Source organism: Strix uralensis, chromosome 5, assembly GCF_047716275.1.
Source record: "Strix uralensis isolate ZFMK-TIS-50842 chromosome 5, bStrUra1, whole genome shotgun sequence".
Classification (NCBI taxonomy): Eukaryota; Metazoa; Chordata; class Aves; order Strigiformes; family Strigidae; genus Strix; species Strix uralensis.
Genome location: NC_133976.1, coordinates 37276733 through 37301668, shown reverse-complemented (window position 1 = coordinate 37301668; position 24936 = coordinate 37276733). Strand labels below are relative to the sequence as shown.

Sequence of the window (24936 nt, the reverse complement as noted above, 5' to 3'; positions counted from 1 at the left end):
TTTTTTTTGGGAAAATACTAGCTGATTTTTCACATCTCTTTCTCTAAAAGGGGAGCAGGATGGATTCACCCTTTACATGATCTCTTTACTGATGACATGTTGTTGGCTGTCAGAGAAGCTGTAAATATGTCATCATTGGGGAATGAATTTAATCAGGCTATGCTAGACTGTATAGTAGATCAGGCAAAATATACTAACTCAAAAGAAGAGATTCTACTTAAAACTTTGAAATCTGGCTGAGCAAGAAAAAGTGAGGGTTGGAAAGACATGCTGTGAAATTAGTTCCTGAACTGCAGTAAATTAGAAAGAAAAAAAAAACACAGTAAAGAGATTGACTTTGAGGCACGTAGCACCTTGTGCAAATTGAGACCTGATTTCTTATGAAGGTTCTGAGCTGGCTGAAAATCAGACTGGCTGTCAGTCAGTGTATTTCTAACATTTTTCTGGAAAAGTAAAGAAATGCTGCAACTTAATGACATATTAAAGTGTCCATTTCAACAACATGCAAATGTGTTTGTTTTCCTCTCTTGTAGCTTCAATAGTGGAGCAGAAATGGTGGTGCCACATGCAACCATGTCTTGAAGGGGAGGAATGTAAAGTTCTTCCAGATCGTAAGGGATGGAGCTGTTCCTCTGGGAATAAAGTGAAAACAACTAGGGTAGGTATGATACCAACCTGACATGTTACCAACAAGTAAAAAAAACAAAAGTGCACAGGAAATTGAGTGCACATAGAAGACATGAGTTGAGAAGACTAAAGAAGTGGGAAAGAGAGTCATGCTGGGATTGGACTTCCTGGTCCTGCACACTTTTCTCAGCATATTTTGCAATTCCTTGAACATGGTAAGCAGTGTGCCAGACCTTCTCAGGTAAGCAGTGGAGAGAGTTAACCCCTTCTTCAACTACTGGTAATGATCAAACGTATTATAATCTGATATATATTTCTCTTTGAAACCTGTTGCACAAAGTCTATACACCTTGCTAAGCTTTTTATTCACAGGATAGCAAACAAGTGCATTTTTACCAATAGCATGGAATTACCATGTTTCTACACAGAAACTGCTGAATATGGTAAGCACTTGATGTGTCATTACAGTATGATCTTTCTGTATTGTATGACTGGGATTTACTAAAAAAATTTGACAGTTTCAGGGAGTTCCTTTTTTCCATTTGACACTTTTTATATTGGTTCAAAATTACATTGGCAGAAATACATCTAACATTCATCATATACAATGCCTGAAAGCAAAGTAAACATGATGTCATCTCTGCTTTTTAGTGGTTAGGAGAAACAGAAGAATAAAAATTTCTTTAGATAATCGTTAAGCACTCAAACTCCCTAAAACCACAGTGTTATATCTCTATAGGTTCAACACAGTTCTTCATCAACATAAAACAGATTAAAATGCACTCTGAAGACACACACGTGTGTGTGTATGCATAAACACCTTCATCCTTACACCCCATCACACATACTGATGAATGGTTTTGCTTGTAAGTATTTAGTAAGTCAGTGTCAGTAGGCATTTAGTAAGGCAGTGTCAGGCCGTAATTTGCTAGTGTGGTGTTTACTCTATGAAGGTGTTTTAGTGTCCATGTCATTTGATTGAAATCTTCCTTGCATGGGCACTAAATTTCTGGTACACCTTGGTTGTAGTGAAATGTAGTGTGCACTGACTGAATTATATTCCTTCTGTTCCACAGAGAGCTCTATATGTCTCAGTTTCTGTATGTATAAGTCTTTAAAACATTTTGACATTCTTTGAAGGAAGGCTACTTCCTAAATGTTTGATACACAATTCCATTCCTGAATCCTCTTTCAAATGTGTTTCTTCTGAAGCTAACCTTGCTTGAATGCTGCCCATGCTTAACTTTGTACATGCCAGTGCAAATCTGGTTATATGCATGTAAAATGCGTGTGCATGTATAATATAACCAAAAGGAACTAGATAAAATTGATAATAGTAATAGAAATACAAAAAGAATTACATGTGTGTGTTTTGAGATTTGTCCTGGCCGCTACTACATGGTGCTATTAGTGTTAAAGAATGCATGCCATTTTATATTTCTTGTGCTTAACAAACAGTAAGTAAAAATCTGAGTCTGGATTACATTTCTGTAGGAAAAAAGATGTCACAAAAGGGAGAGATATGAATTAGAATCACCTTGAGGAGATTTCTTCCTAACATGTTGTCAGAAGATAGGTTTTTCTGTATTGGTCAAGGTTATGAAGTTCTGTGCACTGTTAGGAATCTACAGAAGCCCAAGGCTCTTGTCCTCAAGACCTTATGCCTCTGTTGCAGACTTGTAGGTCTGGCTCTTTGCAGGAGTTGGCCTTGTCCTCCATGGATGGTGGCAATCCTCAGGACTCATTTCATACCTCTTCAGAAGTGATGCTATGAAAAAGCCAGTCCTTTTCTCTATTTGCCATCATACGCACCAGTTCAGTACAATGGCTACCACAACGTGGTTGCAGACCTGCCACCACTAAAAGGAAAATACTAATCCCCTTAAATCTCCCAGTTTTTTCTGACTTCTAGTTTGTCCAGATACTGTATGTTGCCCCCTTCTTCCTTCATTTCCCATGCAGCTGCAAAGCTGTTTTGAGACAATAGCAAAATTGAATTCAAATTTCTGACTGAAAGTTGGTCTAAGTCATTGAAACCAGGTGGCAGGTGAATGAAGGTCTGTGTCTTTCCAGATGCAGGAGGCTGAAATTTTAACAGACGTCATTCTGATGCCCAGAAAAATATACATTGCTATTGGAAATGTGAGTGATTCTTTGTGTTGAGTAGCTTATTATCAAAAAGCAAGTACTTTTCCCTAATATGTAGTGAATACAATATTTTTGTAGCTCCTCTTTCTGCTCCCCAAACTCTCTATATACAAAAGGAAAACTTTAAAGTGCTCTGTGATTTCAAAACCCCTTTTTTGAGTAAAACAAAAAGAACTGTACAGAGAGTCAGTATTAAGAAGTCATGGATAATAAGTTTCTGATTGTAAAATGAAATAACCCATATGCTATTATCATGTATAATCTAAAAGCATAAAGAAACAAAGGGAACTGAACAGCTTGGGTGATTTAAGTGTATTGCAGAAAAGCCTTGTGAAGGCTTTCCTGAAAGGCCTAAGAAAGTCTATAGTCACCTCCAAACTTTTTCTGTGTTTGCCTCCTTCATGTGCAGAACAAGTAACCCAATTAACCACTAAAGTACTATCTTCTCTTCTACAGAATACCAAGTTCAAAAGCAGCACCCACGATGCCACATCTTGAGCTGTTAATAGTTAAGCATTATGTTAGCGATAAAACCAGTGGAGGAAGGAGGTATTTTGCTTGTCTACCTCTGTTAGCATATTTAATTCTCACTATTGTAAAAAATAATGATACCAACTTCCTAATGCTTAGGGTATCAGTCACTAAGCGAAAAAGCCAAGTGAATAATGGGAGAAAATGAATTGTTTTTTAAAAATGTGGTCTACTTGAGGTTTTGCATTTTGTTCAGATATGGGTATCTAATAGGGTAATACATGAATAATGGATTAGAAATAGCATGAATGTTATGGTACTTGAATTTAAATGTTAAGAAAAATCAGGTGGAAGCTATTTACCTTCAGAATGCAAACCCAGGTATTATGGAAAGATTAAACTGTTTTTCCTAATTTGTCTGCATATTAGTGGGAGAGGACTGACATTCGGAGTTAACTGTGGGAAAGGAATGAATACGGGGGAGAAAGTGTGTATCGATGAGTACTGTGTTAACTTGTGCTGGCTTAGAGTTGACTATTTTGGGTCTATGTAGCCTGAAGGAGAGGAAGGGGAGAAAAGGCAATGACAATTTAGCTAAAACAGTAATTTTTTTGACTTCATATAAAGAAATGCGTGTTTGCGTTCCTGAGCATTATACCACAACAAAAGAGGATGTTCAGGAACACATTAGGAGAATTATGAAGGGATTATGTGCATAGCTGAGATTTACCAGGCACATTGTGTCATTCTTCTCTAGACTGAGAAACTGTTGTGAGAGGAAGCAATTGAATTTTTTTTCTATACAGCTAGCCTTAATGTTTGGATAAATAAACACAAAAATTTTGTCACATTGCCCTGTTAATGTTAAAAAAAGGGAAAAATCCAAAGAATTTTTTTTAACCTTTGAAATATTTTTTGTTCTTACCGCCTTTTTCTATTATAATTATTTTCATTCAGAAAGCTCTCTTGGTTGTGTTTCCTTTCCTTTTTGCAAGATAAGGAAAATGTCTGTTTAAAACAGAGGAATTTTCCTATCAGTTGAAAACTACAAAATATAGCAGTATTATGTATAAAATTGACAATGACATTAAAAAGATGCTATGAGTTTGTATTAAACAAAAGAGCCCTTTACAAAGACTGGAAAACAACATTTTACAGTCAGATAAGAGCTGAGGAGAAAGAATTTCATATTTCTCTCAGTTATGGGGTGTATAACACACCAGAGGTCTCTGGATAGGGTTTTTCAAGGGCAGATGCAGATGCCAAGCTCTGCTTATATTTTTAGGAATAGGACATTGCCCATTATCTTTATAATAGAGGCTGACTTTAAATAAGAGCATCAAAAGCTGCATGTAACCTGTATGAAAGTGCATGCTGCAATGCCTCCTGGGGTCCCCGTTCCCCAGACATCCACACATCCACTCTGGGACCAGCTTTGGCTCCTGGGCAGCCTGTAAACCTGTGTGTCTTTTGTTCAGAAACACAGGTAAAGTGGTGCATCCTGGGTCTCATCTTGAGATCCCGGAGCTGCGACATGACTGAAGAAGTGTGCACTTATGTCTGGGAGTGGGGAAGTGTCCCTGGGCTGATATTTTATGAAGAAATAGAGAAATACATGTTGATTTTTTCATGTGAAACAGAATAGAATAGACTATTTCAGTTGGAAGGGACCTACAGTGATCATCTAGTCCAACTGCCTGACCAGTTCAGGGCTGACCAAGTTAAAGGTTGTTAATAAGGGCATTGTCCAAATGGCTCTTAAACACTGACAGGCTTGGGACATCGACCACCTCCCTGGGAAGTCTGTTCCAGTAAAAGAATGTCTCAGTAAAGAAATACTTCAGTCTAAACCTCCCCTGGTACAGCTTTGAATCATTGCACAGTAATGAAATAGTACTTTGTCCTTCAGCTTTTAATTTGATTTGGTAGAACTGCTTGTGCAACAAGGCATAGTTTAACACTAAGTTCTGTTTAAAATATGTGGACTGGAATTTACTGGACTTTGCTTGTGTTAGGACTCTCTAGAGTGAGATGACTAGCCTAAGATCTAGGCTGTCTTTTTAGTATTGGAGAGAATTGTTCCATTCCAGAGGACAACTCATTTTGTCCTAAGATAAGTCCGATGAATTCTCTTCTGGAGGTGCTTATGTCTCCCTAATAACTCTAAAGGAAAGCTATGATGACTAGCTTAGCACCTAACATTTAGATACTTAACGTTGAATAGGAAGATACTGGCTTGGAGACTTTATTCTCTTTGATGTGATCTTCAGTAGGAAGATGATCAAAAAAGCCCCTTCTTTCTTAGTCAGTTTGGGAAGCTTTGGACTTTGACCACTGTCAAATGCAATATAATGCAAGTTTCAAAAGTGTTCATGTTCTGAAAATACACAGCTGTTGAGCTAAATTGGTGAATCATACCGTGATGAGCAACATGTCCATTATCTATTATTCAGCAAAAACTGACAACCAGTGCATGTCCTTTTAGAACTGACTTGGTATAATACTACTACTAATACTAATACTATAAATTAACCAAAAAGGTCAAATGTAATGCATAGCAGATATTGATTATTAACCTCTGAAAATCTCTAGAAGATGAAAGTGAACAACATTTTCCTATAAACAAGTGAAAGTAGTATTTTCAGACAGGTCATAAAGAGCCATCTTTTGGAAATGAGTATCCAACTTCTGGAATAGTTGAGCATCCATGCTTTTATGAGGGGCAGAAGGAATTGCAATTGTCACTCTGAAAACTGGCTATTATTTTTAATATGCAGGGAAAAGGACACTACAGAAGAGAAAGAAATCAATATCTAATATATTACTATGTAACTATATGCCAAACCAATATTAGAAATAAAGTACCACCAAAAAAAAAAATAATTACAAGGACAGAGAGAAGTAAAAGAGAAATATTACAGGGCCAAAAATAAATCCATATTGAGTATATTTATCTACATTCCAAATCCAAATCTGCTTTCCAAATCAATACCAGAGATAGACGACTAGTGTGAAAAGAAGAAAAATATTGCCAGGATGGAGAGAAATCCATACTGAGAGTGTTTATCTACATTCCAAAACAATATTGGAGAGAGCCTGAAGTCAGATATTTGTAATATTCCATTTAATCTGATTTTACATTATGGCATCCAGAGTTTAAAAGAAACTAAAAATTGAATAACATTCTTGGAAGAGGCAAAAGTGTACCATCCAAACACACCGACTGGCTGCACATGAAGCCAAATGGTGTTCAGTATGTGCATTCCACTACTCTGAATCAATGCAGTCCTGTTGCTATCTGTAAATACTGCTTACATTTTTACCCTGTCTTCTCTTTCTCACTTGCAGATACTGGATTGTATCTAAATTAATTACAGCTGCTGAAAGAAGAGGCAGTAATTTTATTTATGTTTCAATTTATAAAATATGCTGTTCATAATCCTTTCAGCACAACAAATAAAAGGACCTCTGTTAAGTACCTTTACATAGTCATGCTTTGCAGTGGGCTATTGAGATTCCCTATATCAGGAGGCAGCATTAGTGGTGATTCTACTACTACCAGTGCTGTCATAACCACTGCTTGAGTAAGACAACATAATACAAGAGAGCTAAAATATGACCCTGGATATGAGAAGAAAATGGCATTTTTCTTGTAACTGAGCCTGACGTCAGTGTTAGCAATACAGCTATGTTAGTTGTTCTGTGCTTCTCTGCACGATACATAGACTCTTTAAGCAGCAGCCCAGGGGAAAAAAATGGAACAAGTGTTACTGTTTTTTTCTGCCGAAGTTGAAAAGAAATATTACCATTGTGGTAACCTCTTCCCTCAGGTCTTTATTCCTCTTCCTCCTCCTGTCTTTTCAAAAACAGCAGTAGTAATGACATGTAATTAGAAAAAGCAGAAATTCATCATATAAATATTGTGTATAGGTTATTCTAGGATGTTTCCGATAGGTCAGATGCATGGTAGTTGTGGTCAGTCAGTGCTAGTGAGGCAATGTGTTTTTCACATGACATTTTTTCAGTGTAAAACTGCTACTAACTTCCATCGCATGAAACTATTTGTCTTTTGCTTTGACCACTGTGAAACATGAAATACTTACAGGATAAATCAATGATCTGCCATGTGTCAGTAGTAAATAATGACAGGAAGTGCTTTTTCTAATATTATTTAAGGGGCTGTATGAATAAATTAAGAAACAACCTCACTGTAAAACTGCTCTATTCACCTGCCTCACTTCAACTGTCTATAGATTCCTCGCCTTCTACCTTAATTTCAGATGAAGATTTATAGGAATAATACACATATATACAGTGACTAGTAATACCTTGTGGTTCATAAAAAGGATGTGATTACAATATAAGTAAGTGCACAGACTGTAGGAAAATATTACCCATGGAAAAGAGTGATTGCACTCCTGACAGCCTCTTTGTTGCTATGGCATCTCTTTCCATGCCTTTGGCTAATCTGTCACCAGGAGAAATTTGCAGCTGTCTCAGCATGTTTCTCATTGCTAACTCAGAGACCCGCTGTATCTAATCTGTCATTAAAATAGCAATAAGTGGTACGTACACATTTTCCTATAAGTACATACAAGTTTCAGGGGGAAATGAGCTGGTAATGGAAATAGGAGGACATTTTATGGGGTCAAACTAGCTTTTTGTATTAGTAATTATTGTTTTTATCTAGCATCACAATTCTTTCATATTGAAGCTCTGTATTTTTTGTAGGGCACCTAAACACCAATCTTTTGGGACACTTGGACATTTTGATGAAAATAGTTAGCATTCCAGCCAATATATTACAAGGAATCATCAGTATTCAGGGATATACAGTTCACTGATTTTCTTAAAAATAGCTGCTATATACCAAATTTACTTCTTTAATGTGAAGTTGGCATGCCTAGTTCTACCCTATGAAAAGGTTCCTGTTGCAAGTCTACATTTGACATGAGTTTAAGGCCTACAGTTTGATGATGTTCATTTGTAGGTCACAGGAATCTAGACAAGTCACAGTCTTTTCCCCAAAGGCAAATGTACTTATTAAAAATACCCACAAAACAAGTTATTGTGAAAAGAATTAAAGGAAGAAGTGTTGTGGTATGAAATGTTATAAGCAAAGTGATAGACTGAAAGGTCAGTAAAACTTGTTGGGCAGGTGAAGTTAATCCAAACATTCAACTCCCAAGACATTTTCAGTCTCAAATTTCGTTTAGTTCTGCTCTGACTTTGAGTCCTATGAATATTGATATTAAGAACTGAAAGTGAGGAAGATCAAAAGAGAGAATGGGTCAAAGGCAATATTCATAGGTACAGCTCTTTTGGAAAGAGTGAACCTGTTAATGCATTACTTGAAAGAAAATAATTTCTAAAAACAGAATAGTATTTTTATTTTTTTTCTTAGCAGCTTGTGCCTGAAGGTTTGCAATTTTTCCTTATTTTTTTTCAATCCCTTGCTGCATCTCCTTGTCAATGCACTGAGTCTTGTCTCTAGCTATTCAGAAGGGTTACTTTAATTTTTTTGTGAGTAGACACACTGTACAAATAATGAGAAATGACATCTTTTGCAATCCCTTCATCACACTTGCAGAGTGTTAATAACATGTGTTGTGGTTTATACTGTTTTATGAGGAAACAGTTTTTCCTAAGGTAAGACTGCAGCTAGCATCCATTGTAAAGCATCGTTTTAGCTTCTGCAGAATGTGAAAATTGACAGAATTACTCTGAAATCAAAGGAAAATACTTCTGTAATATTTAAAGAAAAATGCAAATAGATTTCAGTTGCATATCATTAATTAACTAATCAGTGATTTTTGCAAGAATTACTTTCTTCCACATGGGAATCCTCCACTCCATCGGTCCAGCCAAGAGGTTTTCTGCCTTTGTCCCAAAAGATTCAACTCGTGTTTTATTTTCCTTTATTTTCTTTTTCCCCCCAACTTGTCCTTTGCTGGCATGTTTGAGATATTGACCTCATGTCTGAAGAATAATTTTCTGCCTCTGTGATGGAAAATAAGAATGAGTTCTGAAGACTGTATGTAAATTACTGTTTTTCTCCACTTTACAAAGTGGAAAAGTCCTGACACCGAGATCAAAGATGTTTCCACTCTCATTTGCACCTCCATTCTGGCAGTCTTTTTTACCTTTCACAGCTGTGCAAGGAGGCTCTTTGAATATCTAGCAGTCCTTTTTCGTTTTGCTGGAAAATCTTTGTCAGCTTCTACCATCTTACAAGTTACCATGTAGGAAGACAATATTCAAATGCCAGTATCCTGTGAGTCATGCTGGCATGCTCTAAAACTAGTGCTTCTTCCTCATCTCACCCTCCTTTGCAGTCTGTAAGGGCTTCTTTGGATCATTTCTGCAAGTCAGAAATGATACATTTCAGCTCAGAGGGACTGGAGCGTTCTGAAACCTCACATTACCTACTACCTAAATAGCTGCAGGCAGAACTCTTGTCTCTTTCCATGGGTATTTGGCACAGGCTTCACAAACTGTGCATCACTGCTTAGTTGCAGAACTGATACAAAGGAGTGAAAAAGTGGTCCCCAACTGTCCAAAAGGTATTACTTTCAGTTCTTCAAAATCCCATAGTTTTCTTGAGGTATTTCCTTACTCATTAGGACTGTTTATAGAAAACCTCAGAAGTACTGTCCTGTCACATCTCTGCTTTTCTGCCTCTGAATAAGGAAGGAAGGAAATGGACAATAATCAATATCAAGTGGAGAAAGTCAGTCATACAGACCATTATGCACAGTCACCATTGGAGGAATGAACAACTCTCAAACCATTTGAAATCAGATTAGTCAGATATTATTCCCTTGAAGAGCAAAGCATGGTTGTAAATCTTATTTCTCCACAAGAATAATGAAGATAGTCCTGCCCTATCTGACAGCCGTTCAAAATGAAGAAAAAAATGTATTTCAGACAAGAATAAATGGAAGATTGATGTCTAGGACTGAAGTAAAAAAGAATAGAACCAACATAAAATTAATTTCCATAAGAATTTCAAAATTGTTCATCTTTTTATAGCTTGTAGTTTACTCCATCTTCCACCTTGATGAACACCAGGTTTGTCTTAGGAAAGACACTACTCCTATGTATGGAGAAAAGACTCCAAAGGACGTAATATGTTATATAAAATGGACTTTGAACTTCCTTCTACTGCATTATTAGCATACACAGATGATTCCTTCTCTGATTTTACAGTCCTGACTGTCATTTATCCCTTTCCATATCTGCAGTGAAAAATGTCATAGAGCTCTGAACTGGAGGTTCTGGGTGAAGCCACAAGATATCCATTTTACTGTGACTTCTTTGTATGATGTGACCTGTAGAATTATATTGGTAAGACCTCTAAAACCAGAAGTGAACACAAGTGTGTCTCCAGTTTATGAAGATGGATATGATCTCAAGGAAACAATGGATTGTGTCTAACCAACACGTATCTACAAACTCAGTAGTAATGGAAGATTTGAGAATTTTAATGGGGCTGCATATTTTAAGAGGTCCAAAACAGCTTTGCCTCTTCAGGTTCAAGAATGCCAGAAAATATCTTACTGATGCCAGCCTGGAGAACAACAGCTTGTTTCTTCATATTGAATTCAAACTTTGTGACTCAGTAACATGTCCCTGCCAAAAAAAGACCAAATGATTTTACCTCTTCTTGTGCTATTACCAATTCAGTCAAATGCACTTTTCTAGAATTCTGAGATGCCTCTGTCCTCCTTGTCATCTTTTCAGAGTGACCTTGGAAAACAAGAGCATAGCAAATTTATCATCTTCAAAGCATCATTCTAATTCCAGTTGTTAATAATTATTGTTCAATAATTTCAAAGTACAAAAAAGGAACAGGATACTTTCTCCTACAATGCAACTTGGCAGATTTGAAGCTGATTACTTGCAAAACCATTTTCTTTTTGGAGGGTCATTCAAGAAATTACCAGAATCCTTTTTCTCTCTCTTGGCCTGAAAGCACATCATTGGTACTTACATTCCTGAAATTTGAAGGCAACAACCTCTTCAGAGCCTTTTGGTCTTTCCTCCATTACTTCAGATTTTAGAATACCAGTGTCTAATTGTGATTACCTACTCTGCTTCATTCATAATTACCTTGTCTTGGGTCACATACTAGTCAGAAGATAATGAAGACAACTGGCCAGGTTCTTTAAAAAAGACAAATTAAATTCAATGCCAAAGAAGGTTCTTAGTTAAAGTTCTAAAGTTCATTTTTTCCTTTGACAGGATACATCTTTTCTGTGAACCATGAAGTTCAAAACCAGTATCAAGGTGACTGCCAGTATAGTTATAGGAAGTTGTAACTTTCACCTGGAAATCTTCATAATGCTCAAGCAAGAAGACATTTCTAAGCAGTTCAGGAATGATGCTAGTAATGTGCATCTGTTTATCATGAGTTCAGGGCAAACGCCAGGGAAAAGCATCAGAGCCATCATTTTCTGGAATTAATACCAGTGTCATCCTATCTTCTTCCAAGAATGCCACAGAAACTTGTGACCATTACATGCAAAAAATGCAAGAGACTGACAATGAAATTTTGTCATCTACACACAACTTCAAGCATGGATGGTGGATATGCTCTCTGTTTTGTGTTTAATTTATTTACTTTTTAAATTGACAGTATTAGTTGCTCTTTTCCCTCCTTCTTCTTCTTCTGTGATTACCAAGATGACTACAACTATTAGTTGGGAATCAGCAACCATAATCTTGACTACTTCTTAATGAACCAGACTTTTTGTATTTTTTTCCTGGGCAATGAGAAGGCCTTCTAATTGATCATCTATGGCAGCTTTTAGGTGAAAAGCCCTTGAGTCTTCCTTTTCCCTGGTTCTATTAAGACTTCAGACAGGGTGACAGGGACTTTTCCGAAATCCTCCAAATATGCCATCTTTATTCTGTTTCTTATCTGTATTAGAGTGATGGCGTGATGGGTACTTATACCAGAGAAAGTTAAAATTAGATTGCCTTAAAATAATTTTATGTTCTCTGAATGGGTACCCACTACTCTGTCAGCACCCACTACTTTGACTAAAATTTCTCCAAGCATGGGAAAATCTTTTCTTCATGTGGAGATTCTGAATGGATGGAAAGAGAGCGGAAAATGATCGAAGGGTTTCAAGTTGATGACTGATTCATGTTTTTAAACTTTTTTTTTTCCTGCCTGGATATTGCTCTGCTGTTTTCTAACTTGTTTTTCAGTTCTCTTATATTCCCTCAGCTGTGGCAGTATTCCTGGAGCCAAATGTGATTGCACTCAAAATGCCAGCAGTGGAAGCTGGTAAGCAAGTGGGGAAAAATCACCAGAGGAATCTCTGAAGCTTGGGACAAAGGCAGAAAACACATCAGTACTCCACTAACAGAGCAGCAGGTACCCTCATAGAGAAGATAAAATTACAGGTAAGGAAATAATTTATGTTTCTGTTTTGATCTTGTCCAAATGCTTGTTACTCTCCATTCAAAATCCCAGAAAAAAATAACAGCATAAACATCCAAAGAAGAAAAAGATGTGATGCATTTAGACTGCTTGATTTTTTAGTGGGGATAATTTGAAGTTCAATCTTACCCAATTTCTGGAAAAATATATTAAAAGATGAAAATCTGTTATACCTGTTAGGCAATTTAAAACCTCATCCTAATTTTAAAACAAGGCTGGGTTTTTGTTTTGTTTTGTTTGGGTGGGTTTTTTTGGGTTTTTTTTTTTTTTTTAGGAAACTGCTTGCTACAGGTTTTCCTTTCCAATCAAGAACAACAGTAGGCTTTTCTTAAAGTAAATGAGGTCAGATAAAGCCAAAGACAGAGGGACTCTGTTACCATCCCTCTTGCTCCATTTACTTTCTCACAGTTGGAAGGGTAGCATGACTTTATTATTCATCAATTTCCTCATCTATAAAAAGGAAGGAGGTTGTTTTTATCTCCCACTTGAGATGACTAAATGGAATAAGTGATGTAAAAGAGAAGAAAATTACATTTATTTAATTAATTGTCTTGCAGTCTTTTATGCCGCCATGCTGCAGTCCCACTATGGAGTTGTGATCATCACAAAAACCTCAAGAGGATATATCCTTGTCTGAATTGCTACAGTTATTATCTGTTACAGAAAGCAAAATATGGTTTAGGTTTAAGTCTTCTTTTTAATATAAAACTGTTGTGTGTAAATGAAAAATTTTGTGACGTTAAAACAATTCTATCATAAGCTTAGTTTCTCTGCTGAGTTACAGAAACACTGAGAAAGTTTAGGTATGTGCGTTATAGTGGCATTATCTTTTGGAAGAGAATAATAATGAAGCACATTTGAAAGACTAATGAATTAGATTTAGCCTTGACATAGCTCATATGTCTTCATCAGATATACACTGTGATAATTGTCCCAGTGAGTTGTATCAATTAAGTTTATTTTGTAAACTATCAAGTTCAAGGAAATATGAATACAGAGCCATATTAATTTGTTTCATAGTATTTAAATGTGTAGAGATTTTATTAAAGCAACAAGTTATCAAAGTTACAAGTGTAATCATGTAATGTATGTCTAATGATCTGCAGCATGACACTGAAGTTAAAAAGCCTAAAGAAAAAAATAAAAAGAAAATAATAACCTTTTTGTAAGCATTATTTAAAGAAATCTAGGTGATCTTTTGAAGTGCTGTGCAATTCTTTCCGGAAGCAGTCATTACCAGCAGGTCCAAAAACTACCTCAGATATCTAGATAAGGAGCTATCTGTCTGAGCTGAATATTGTCTGTTGAAATGTGTCATGTGTTATTTTACGGTGTTTTCTGTAACCTACTAACCATAGAAATGCCTGTAAGTAGAGTTTTCCTCAGAATGCTCACATTTTTTGAACTTGTAACTTTTTGGGGTTTTTGTTTTTACTTTAAAAATGTATGGGAAGAACACAGTCAAATCTTTAATTTAGAAAGAATTGTATTCTGACTGCATGGCTCTTTTCTGTACCACAGGTCTATCCATGGACTTATTTTTAACGAACATTTCAATTATTGTTTTATCATAGTTAAAGATTGCTGATATACTTGCAAAAATTAGTGTTATCTATCAGTTTCCATTGCGTATTGGTGAAAAATCAGTGAGTTTGAGTATGTTTAAACTTTTTCCTTTGGGATTACTGTTACTGCTTGGGAGTGTTTTTGAGACCATGCTCTTTCGCTAAGGGAAATTCCTCTGATTCTGAAACATGTTTTTTTCCTGTAATTTTGTACTTTTCCTTGTAAGTTAAAGAAAATTCCATCTTTCCCAGTATTGTTTTCTGTAACTAATTCCATAACAGTGTAGTACTTGACATGTGTTTGTTTCTTAGGCAAACGTGTAAAAGTCTTCAAGTCCGAATGGAGAAGTAGAGAAAGGAGGTTTCTGCTGTGCCTGATGACAATTTTTGATTTTTCCACACATACAAAATATTCTGGCTCCACGTTGGAGCACTAGTTGTGATGAATCCTAGTCTTGGTCGGATTCTAAGGAAGGGCCAGAACGTTCGTTGAGGAATAAAGAGTCAGACAACTCCAGAAAATGTGTTCCAGCCCTGGTTTATTACTCACAGAGCAGCAGGTGTGTACAAATACAGGTTTACACAGTATTAACAGGAATTTTTGTATCTTACTCCTCATTGTAGTTGCTTAGTTTGCTGCAGATGCCCAGGAATCTTGGCTTATTTGGGCAGGGTTTCAGGAGGGTGGTTGGAAAGACTCTGCATTGCACTCCTAAGCAGCTTCAGCATGTCAGTCAGATGTTTTTGGGAGCCTTAAAACATCTTTCTTCACTCACTCGCCTTTTAAAGGTAGACCCAGTTGATGAACTTAAGTTACTCACTATCATGGGAAAGCAACTGATGCTTTGGAGAAGAGAACAGCACTTAGAAAGGAAGTACGTCTTGGTACATTCAGTTAGGTGTTTTTCTGTAGTTGAAAACTCAGCATCCCATACTGGATTACTTAAAATTCAGAAAAAGTTGGGAAAGGGGTATTTCCACTATATTCTTAAAATATGCTAGATGTTTGTTTAATCTTAAAACCATGTTTAAGATTAAGAACTCTGCCTTTTTCAGGAACATATGGCATGCTCTAAAGTATTTTTCCTTTACCTATTTTTCCAGTCCTAATTTTAAGATTATTTGGAGCGAGTAGAAAGCTCAATTTACATGTGAAAGGTTTCCAAAGCCTTTTAGTTTTAATTACAATTTTTAACACTGATTGTCTAGATCTTCACTTTAACACCAAAAATGTCCTGCTGAAATCATTAAGAACAGTGGGAAAACAAGAAATACAGAATTATACTTTAAATGGCATTGTGTGAAATGAATTTTCAACGTGTTTGTTTCTTTCTAATGGAAGGTCCTAAGCACAAGAATAATCACAAATGCAATTCTGATTAGTCACAGTGCAATAAAAGTATGAAAGAATTAAAAGTTTTAGAGTCTGGTGGTTATCAAACGCATGGGAAACTTTTGAGCCATTTAAGTGTACTGGGAAACGTTCTGTTTAATTAATGAAATGAGCTAGAGATGTTTCCTGAAGGATCTAGAATTCTAAATTGCTCAGTTACAGGCTTGGGAACATGTTTAGACTAATACTTTTCATACTTCAGTGCCTATAATAAAGTTAAGGGGAAAATTTAAAGCTCTTGAGTCTTGATATAAAAAGTTAGGTAGGGCCAAAGTCTTATGAGCAAGAATGAAACATCTGAAGACTTGAAAAAATATCTATAAATATGTAGCCTTCTCTTGAAGGTAAATGAATCCATATAATTATCATTAAATACCTGTTTTCCAAATTGCTCATAAATCACTCAAATTTTGCCTTTTAGTCATTAGCCCAAGCCAAATAGTGGTCTGTGATACTGAAACAAAGGCCCATTTCCTAACTCACAGTTCTCTGCTGCAGCTACTTTATCAATTATACCCTTGAAATATAGTTGAATCACCTTAACATTTCTACGACTTTTGAAATGGTTCCTTGTGCCCCCAGAAACTTAGTTATCTTGCATAAACACCCAAATCCACACCTATCTGCTGTTAAGTGCATACACCTATAGGACCCCTATTGCAAAAAGGTTCTTAACAGCTCTTTTTGTCCAGTTTTCCCACCTCTTTAGAAAATAAATTACAGGATTCTCAAGCTGTGAGGAAATTGTGAGCCTGTCTTTTGTTAACATTTGCAAAGTACTTTTGAGTATCACTGGTACAAGGTAGTAGTATTAGATCAGAAGCACCTTCCAAGCTTATAAGTTTAACTGTTTCAGCAAATAAACATGCACAAAGGTCAATGCAAACTGTCATTTGCTTTCATAAGCCACATGTGAATGATAGTGCATGGCAAACACACTGTATGGATTTTGAAGTTTCAGGAAATAGTGCACTTTCATTTGTTCAAAAGATTAATTTCTGACCTTGACCTCATTCACAAAGGACATGTGGAAAAAATGCATTGGCAGATGTTTGTTTCTGGTTGTATGGACCCTTCCGTTTGTGCATTGTAATATTCATATTAGGTTTTCACAACCAAAACAAAGTTATTTATGTCATGGAAAAATATGACTGATATGACTAATACAGCCCCCTTCAAGTCTGTTCCTTATTAGGAGAGGTTTGCTAAAGAATCACTTTGTTGATCATGTTTTGTTATTTTTTTTTTCTGTTTATATACAGTATAAGAAAGAATATAAAATTAAGGACACAAAATGGATTGAACTGTACTGCATACAAATAAGGGCTGTTTTGGTATGGCATCTCTGTCTTATCTCCTTGTCTTGGAGGATAATCCATAGCTAAGCATTTCTTCAAGCCATTTCTTAGGCCTCTTTCTTCAAGCATTTATTTAACGAATTCCTGTTTCATTCCCTGTATTTAGCTTATCTCATGTTGGTCATTAAATATAATTGTGAGACCCTTTTTGCTAGAAATCTCCACACCATTTTTGTTTCCCACAGACCTTTAATATTTTACAGAAGAATGCTAGGGGTGCCAAGATGTCTTTTCTTTGTCTCATAAAATTCCACTTAGCTCAAGGTGAGCTATTAATTGCTTTCCTTTCTCTGTCTTATCTATCTCAGGGAAAAAAAAAAAAAAAAGGAGAAAGATAGCTTGATGATTCTTGAGTATGTTCAGATGACACTCAAGCTATGACCACAAACACGAAATTACACAGTTGATGAAACAGCTCTAATTAAAAAGTAAACCCCAGTATTAAGTTCTTTCTGTTTCTTGTGTTTATTTATATTCTTTGATGAAAACTTGGAACAGAGGGTCCATCATACTGCTGAATGATCTGTGGAGGGAAGAAACACTGGCTTAAAAATTTGCCCCCTTCTGCATTTGCATTGATACATAGTTCTGATGACATTATAATAGGCTTCCCTCCAACACTCCTCCTCCACTAAATTCTGTTGTTTACTGTGCATGATAGAAAAGAGATAGAATTGGAGTTCAAGGGCACCTGTAGAAAGGCAGTTGCTAACTTTCAATTGCTTGACTTTCCAAACTCAAGAATCTGTTTTTAATATGGATTTTGCGATAAACATAGAAAAAAATTGAAAGAGCTTCCAGTCAAAAAAATAGTAATGTACAAACTTGTGTTATGAAATGTTCCAGGACTTATTTCACTTATTTCAATATACCATATATTGTTATCTATTTTCTTCTAACTTTATTAAATAATAATCAATTATGAGCCTCATTTGCATGCATAAACTATTCTGTAGTTAGCAGATAATTAGCGAGACATTTGTTTCTCTGAATAAACAGAAGATTTGTACTACACCTGTCAGCTGAGGGGATTTCACAAGTGAGGACGTTTTTCAACCATTGTCAGCAGCACTGGAATGGAGGCTGTCCAGCAAATCTCTTGAGATGGTAGCTATTCTAATGTACTGCCTTTGAGGTCTTTTCATCTCTGGTCTGTTCTGTCTTACCCTGGCAAATATGTTCTACCCAAAAAACTGAATCTCTTTTGAACATTTAGCGAGCAAAAGAAATGTGGAAAACTTCAGTTGCATTTAATCATATATTGTGTTCTAAAATAAAACAAGTGAGTTCACATACAATTACATCCAATTTACAGCAGCCACTCACTAATTTAAATTAAAAAGTCTGCAACTGCAGAGTAATTATACTTTAATTGCACATTTAGTGCAAGAAAGTGAAGAGAGTCTAATGCATTGTATTTATGATATAACAGACATATGAAAAAATATATTAGCATAAAGGGAGTAATTATGTTCCAAGAATGAACAAATTAAATCAGATCAACACCTAGGATGCTAAAGGTTTTATGTCCTTTTCTTCTTTTGTGTTGTTAAACAGTGGCAAAGTTAATTTTCCATACATATTAATTATTAACTGAAAAATTGATTAGACTTGATTTGCAACCATTCAATGTGTTACTGTTCTCTTAAGATTTTAAAGATAAGACACATCCTGCTGTCAGTCCCCCTTTTCCTATAAAGACCTTTGGCACAATACCTTGCTTCCCAGCCACTCAAACCAAATAGCTTTTACTATATCCAACATTAAGCATTTCTGGGGAATACCATCACTAGATATTAGCTAAAATTTCATTGCTTCTTTATGAAACTGCCTTTAGCATCTGAGAGGTCTATTCTCTCCCCAATGTGTATGGATATATAATGTCCATTAAAGTTAATGTCTGGTCTGTGCTTGCACATAGCAAGTATTACCTTCTTACATAGAGGCAAATGTGGATCACTATGTGTGTTACTCAGAGAAGCATTGTTCCAGTTAACAGAAAGATAAGTTAACAGGAAAAAAGAAAAAAAAAACCAGACGGCAGGCAGAATAATAAAAATTCTGGCAAGGGAAAGCAATCATGTAATCGTAAAAAAACTAAGAACATGCAGCTTGACTTCCTGTGCAGTCTGGATAAACAAAATGCCCTTCGTATATGATTAGCCACCTGTTATAGAGCAGAGTTTTGGATCTTTATCTAATTTTTTTTCTTCTTTATATCACCAATTTATTCTATGTAACAGTGTATGTTGCTTTTATAGGGATATTTTCAACACACAGTTGTAGAGCTAGATGGGGGGGAGCAGATAGTCCTGCAGATTGTGATTTTTAGTGAGTTTCTGTGTGACTGAAGAGAACACATTTGCACTTCCAAACAACCGTGTAACTGAGCAGTCATGTATCTGTGAAAATACTCTTTTTGCTAGCTGCAGTTTATCACCTTAGCCCATGCATTGACAGAGGTAGATGTAATAGAAATAATTAATCACAGAATGTTTGAGGTTGGAAGGGACATCTGTAAGTCCAACCCCCCTGCTCGAGCAGAGACACCTAGAGCCAGTTGCCCAGGACCAGATGGCTTTTGAATATCTTCAAGGATGGTGACTCCACAACCTCCCTGGCAACCTGTGCCAGTGCTCAGTCACCCTCACAATAAAAAAGTGTTTCCTGAGAGGGAACCTTCTGTGTTTCAGTTTGTGCTCATTGCATCTTGTCCTGTCACTGGGCACCACTTGAAAAGAGCCTGGCTCCATCTCCTTTGCATCGTCCCTTCAGGTATTTGTACAGGTATTCCCCTGACCCTCATCTTCTTCAGGCTGAACAGTCCCAGCTCTCTCAGCCTTTCCTCATATGAAGATGTTCCAGTCCCTATTTGTCTTGGTGGCCCTTTACTAGACTCTCTCCAGTAGCTCTATGTCTGTCTTGTACTGGGGAGTCCAAAACTGGGCACACTGCTGCAGGTGTGGCCTCTCACTGAGCAGAGGTGAAGGATCACCTCCCTCGACCTGTTGACAATACTTTGTCTAATGCAGCCCAGGATACCATTAGCCTTCTTCGCAGCAAGGGCACATTGCAGCATCACAGTCAACTTGGACTCTCAAAAGTCAGCTGGCATCCTCTATTTTTAATAGCAAAAGTCTACTCTGTGGGAATGTAGGCAGAACAGAGAATTCAGCTGAGTTCCAGTGACAGTGCCTATCCAGTTGTGCCTCTGAGGAAACTGTCCTCTGATTCTGCTTTTATTTTGGTCTACTCTGTTTGGAAAAGTAAGAAGCTTTGACCCTGCATCTACATGACCTCTTTGGGAGTCTCACATTCTTTGGTCTGTCTTCAGTGTGCTTTGCATCAGTTGATTTACCACAGGTTTTTTTATCTCTCTCTCTCTCTCTCTCTCTCCCCCCTACCTACCTACCTACATATATATCTCAAGTGAAGCTAATAAAAATCCACCTGTGGATAGGATCAGAAGATGTGTATTTTACATTATGTAGCTCAGTGGCACCTAGGTCCATGAGTAGAATTCCAGCATGTCACAATAAAACAAAAAATAAATGATAATAAGGTGCTGTGTCAGACTTTTAAGCTTTGGTGCAGGGCATAGAAATATGTTGCCTGACTTTTAAATTAATCCTTCATTATTTTTTCAGGCAATCTTCTACTATAGAAGGGGCCACATGAGGCTGTTTCCAACAGCAAGAACAAAACAAAATAAGAGCACTGTAATAAATAAACCCACGTATCATAAAAATCACAAAGCACAATTTTATTATGGCCTTCTTAAGTGCAGTTCCTAGAAACAACTTGGTGGAGAAGGCAAACTGAAGTAATGAACTCCTTGAACAGTCCTTTTAATATTCTGCTCTACGTTTGTGCTCTGCAGAGCCAACGAGAGCTGTATGCAAACAGTTTTGCTGAGGGCAAAAGAATGTTTCATCATGAAGGAGCATGACCCTTCTCTCTGTGATCAAAATGAAAAGCATATGCCCCTTGATGTCATTAAGTGGTATTGTGACCGTTCCAATGGCTTGTTCCTCAAGAGTTGGGATGTTGTCCCCCTGACACAATTTGATATTAAAATGTTACATGATCATTAATTGTATCCACTGACACAGCAGAAATATTCCTCAAAGTTGTTTCTTTGATATGACAGATTTTTTTTTTTCTTTTAATGTTTAAAATCCAAATCAGACACAGGGAAAATCCAATTACTGTGAAATGCTTTGTCTCCCACTCTTTTCTCTGTGGTCCTTCTGTTCCACTCTGTATCATGTTAGGTGGGGTGAAACCACTCTAAGTGAACTCCTTGGTAGTTACTTTATACCTTGTGAATAACAGGATATATCTCTCTCTTGTTTATGCATGCATGATTTTTGTCCTGTCTCTCCACTAAGTGATTATTGCCTGCTAAGATGCATTTAGCCCTTAACAGGACATTGCCTTTTCCAACCTAAATGATTCTATGATTCTGTGCTTGTGTTTTAAAGTAGCATGAAAAGAATGGAAGAATACATCTCCAGTATCAGTCACTGTTATACTCACTGGCAAACATTTTAAAAGCATAGTTGGTACCATACAAAAGTTCTAACATTGAAAAGGATGAACAGAATACAGAAATTTTCCTTGAAACCAATGCTTTTGACATTTGTGGGTTGGTAATTTGTGACCTTTGGATTTTTTTATTATATTTTTAAGCATGGTCATATTTCAATTTCTCCTTGTCAAGTCCAATTCCAACAAAGCACTTAAACACACAATTTGACCTGGGGAGCAATCCCATCTAATACCATTGAGAATTGTTCACTTATTTAAAAACAATTGAAAGAGTGTTGCTGGACAGAGAGCTTATATTTCAGTCTCAGTTTCCAGTACTTAGGAAGTAGATTCTCTATGTACAGTTTTGATTTTCTGATTTTCTTTTTCTTTACAGGTAACCCGATAGCTAAAGACAAATCAAGTCAGTCTCAAGGCTGATAACATTAAATACAACACATAGGAATTTAATTCCTCCAGGCAATCCTTGAAGTAAAATTTTATACTGCTGGGGTGTATCCTTCAGAATCAATTGTTTCATTGAGAACCTGGCTTGTAATCAGCAACAGCCTTGAGATCAAAACTACTGGAAAGTTATTCTGAACTTCTGTGTCACAAAGATTTCAACTGATTGAACTGTGTACACTTGTAACATTGCACTTGCTGAGGAATTTGCAGCTGTAATCACAAGAGTTGATATTCAAAGGGTGCAGAGAAGCAGCAATCTTTTGGATTCTCCATTGCAGACCGGTGGCTTTTCATCTTGATGAACTCAACCTCCAAAATGTAATGGTTCCTTCTCTCTAAAATGATCCCTGGTCCACCATTCAGATTGCTGGTGGAACTGCACACTGCTTTAATTAAATTTCTGTTGCAGAAATTGTCCTCTGGCATGGCACAGTTTTAGACATTTTTATTTGTATTCTAATCTTGGAGCTCTCAAAGGTACATATTTCAACATCTTGAAGTTGCTTTTGTTATAGGAATGGAAATATATATCCATTGTTAATAATTATTGTTGACAAGTAATAGTTATCTGAATACATCAGTCATATTAGAATGTACATTCAGGTTGACATGTTTCCCTAAGGCTAACCAACTACTGCAGCTCTGGCAGTGGTCAAAACTCAATTAACACTTCCATTATAAGGCATTTTATACCTTTAAGATATACATTTCCATTTAGTTTGAAGGAGATGGGTGTTCCTGATATGTACTTTACTTTCCCAACCTTCAATTCATTGAAATTCATGGTAAGCCGTCAATGACAGTATTTCATCCCTTTTTATAAAGGTAGGCAGGGATGTAAATGAGTTTTGCAATTATGAAAATGGATGGTAATCATTCAGAATTTTTGTCTTTTTATTAAAAATAAAATCTCTTGCTTGAACCTAAGTACTGTTGGATGCTTATGTAGATGTCTGCTCAGTCTGTTTGCTATAAAGGAAAAAAGTCCTAGTGCCCGCCCAGATTTACAGTTTGTGGGTGTTTTGCTTGCTTACAGTCATCCAATTCAGATCTGATCCTTGCCAAAATCACACTTATGTTTTAGTTTTTGTTTCAGTAGCAATTTTTGAACTTTGTGATGTGCTGTTACATAAAAAAATCATCAATATTTAAAGGCCTTAAGCATCTATGAGATTTTTTCTAAGTTATTACAGAATGTATAATTTTATACTCCATTTAATGTATATTGTACCATCTGTAATATTGATACAACAGAAATTTGGCAATTCCTTTTAGTGACACTGCATAAGCATGCTGACTGGAGAGGCTGAGGGAGTTCTGACTGTATGCTTTGGTGCATTGAAATGAAAACCACACACTCTTTATGGTAGTCAAAAATATATAGAGGCAACCTTATTTAAAAGTCCTGTGTGGTTACCATACTCCCAGAAAAAGAAGGAAATTATTTTATCATTACAAACCATTGACATGGCTAGGTAGTTATATATTAAGTTCCATGATGAATGAACACCCTGGAGTGCTCTGCCTGTCACAGTAGCCCCTGCTGTTCCAAAACCATTTCATTACCTCTGCTGTATTATTGCACAGGAGAGCTTAAATAAAATAAATGACTGTTGGGAATAAAATTGAGAAGTATATTCTGTCATTCTGCTGAGAAATAATAAAAAATGTTGGCAGGGAAAGATATTCTTTTCTGATTAAAATTTAATTAGGATAAACTGTTTGTAGCAGCAACTAGGTATCTCAGTATTTTAGGATGGATTAATATTGTATAGATTCATGCTAACAGGTGCAGGACAGAAGGTAGCATCTTAAAGAGGTTGTCTGGGACAGTGCAAAGTGTAAATGTGCTGTTTTGTAAAATCTGAATATGGCCTCTCTTTGGTCAAAAATCTACATCATGCTTCTCAATATTGTTTTCTTTGTTTCTTTGTTCTTAAACCAACACTGAAAATACTGTATTATATACAAGTGTAGCACATGCATATCAATAAGTGAAAATAAATGGATTTTCAAATATACTGAATAGATTATCTGCAGTAGATTAATGTTGTGAATATTCATAGCAAGTGAATAAAATTGTAATATAAAATAGAGTTCCCTGTATGGATGTGCGCTTTGGAGATCTATTCTGTTTACCCATGGAACAAAATAATTTTTTTTCAGTGAGTAAGAATCTCAAGGGTTGTATTAATTTTGCATTTCTTCAGTAGAGCTGGGAATATCTTCTACAACTTTGAAAGGTCTTTTCCCAAAGGAAACTCATATCTAGCACAACTGTTCTAGCATCGTCATGGGAAATTCTGGTGGGCATACTCTTTTTTTCAGGCCAGCCTGAATAAAAATGTGGTTTTTTCTTCACAAAGTGAGAATCCTGAAAAATTCTCATTTAGACCTTTTCAGTAGCAACAGAACATTGTAGACATTCCTGAAAAGGTAATATTTCAGGTTAATTTGTTGAACTGTTTAAAAGAAAAAAAAAAGCAGTTTAATATTGAACTCTGCTTGTGCATCTCAAAGCAAGCTGGGAACAACAGTTCAGCTGTCCATAGTGCCTGTTTTAGCACTGCCTTTGAAAATGGAGTACAGGTGACCAGACCAGTTATGGGCATGCATGTTGTAGGCATGTAAAGATGAATCCTGCTTCAATTACTCCTTTGTTCCTTATATACTACTTCCCAGATTATTTGATATACCCAGCTTAATCTGATAACAAAGATTGCCAGGCATTATGATCAGAGGGAAATCCATGTTACCCTCTGAATTCAGTAATCATCAATAACTCTGAACTGCAGAATATGGGTTCCTGTTCTGCAGTTCCACGTGGCAACGCATTGACAGGGAAAGAAAACCCTGCTTTGTTCAAACCTTTCAAAAGGAACTATTGGATCAGTTCAACAAAATATAAAGGAAATCCTGATATGA

General features: G+C 36.3%; 1 protein-coding gene across 3 annotated transcripts in view; it reads left to right on the top strand.

Moving 5' to 3' along the window:
• Positions 1-24033, top strand: part of TAFA2 (TAFA chemokine like family member 2) — a 177888-nt gene extending 153855 nt beyond the window's left edge. The window contains exons 4-6 of one of the 3 annotated variants that reach the window (XR_012629198.1): positions 534-658; positions 14575-14822; positions 21941-24033. Coding sequence is in view for 1 of the 3 variants with exons in the window: in XM_074870447.1 (XP_074726548.1) it covers positions 534-658; positions 21941-21952 (137 nt within the window). In the remaining 2 variants the exon portion in view is untranslated. Of the gene's footprint in view, positions 1-533; positions 659-9011; positions 12661-13254; positions 14823-21940 lie in introns of those variants that run through there. The other 2 variants (XR_012629199.1, XM_074870447.1) reach the window with 2 other exon arrangements.
• The last annotated feature ends 903 nt before the right edge of the window (positions 24034-24936 follow it).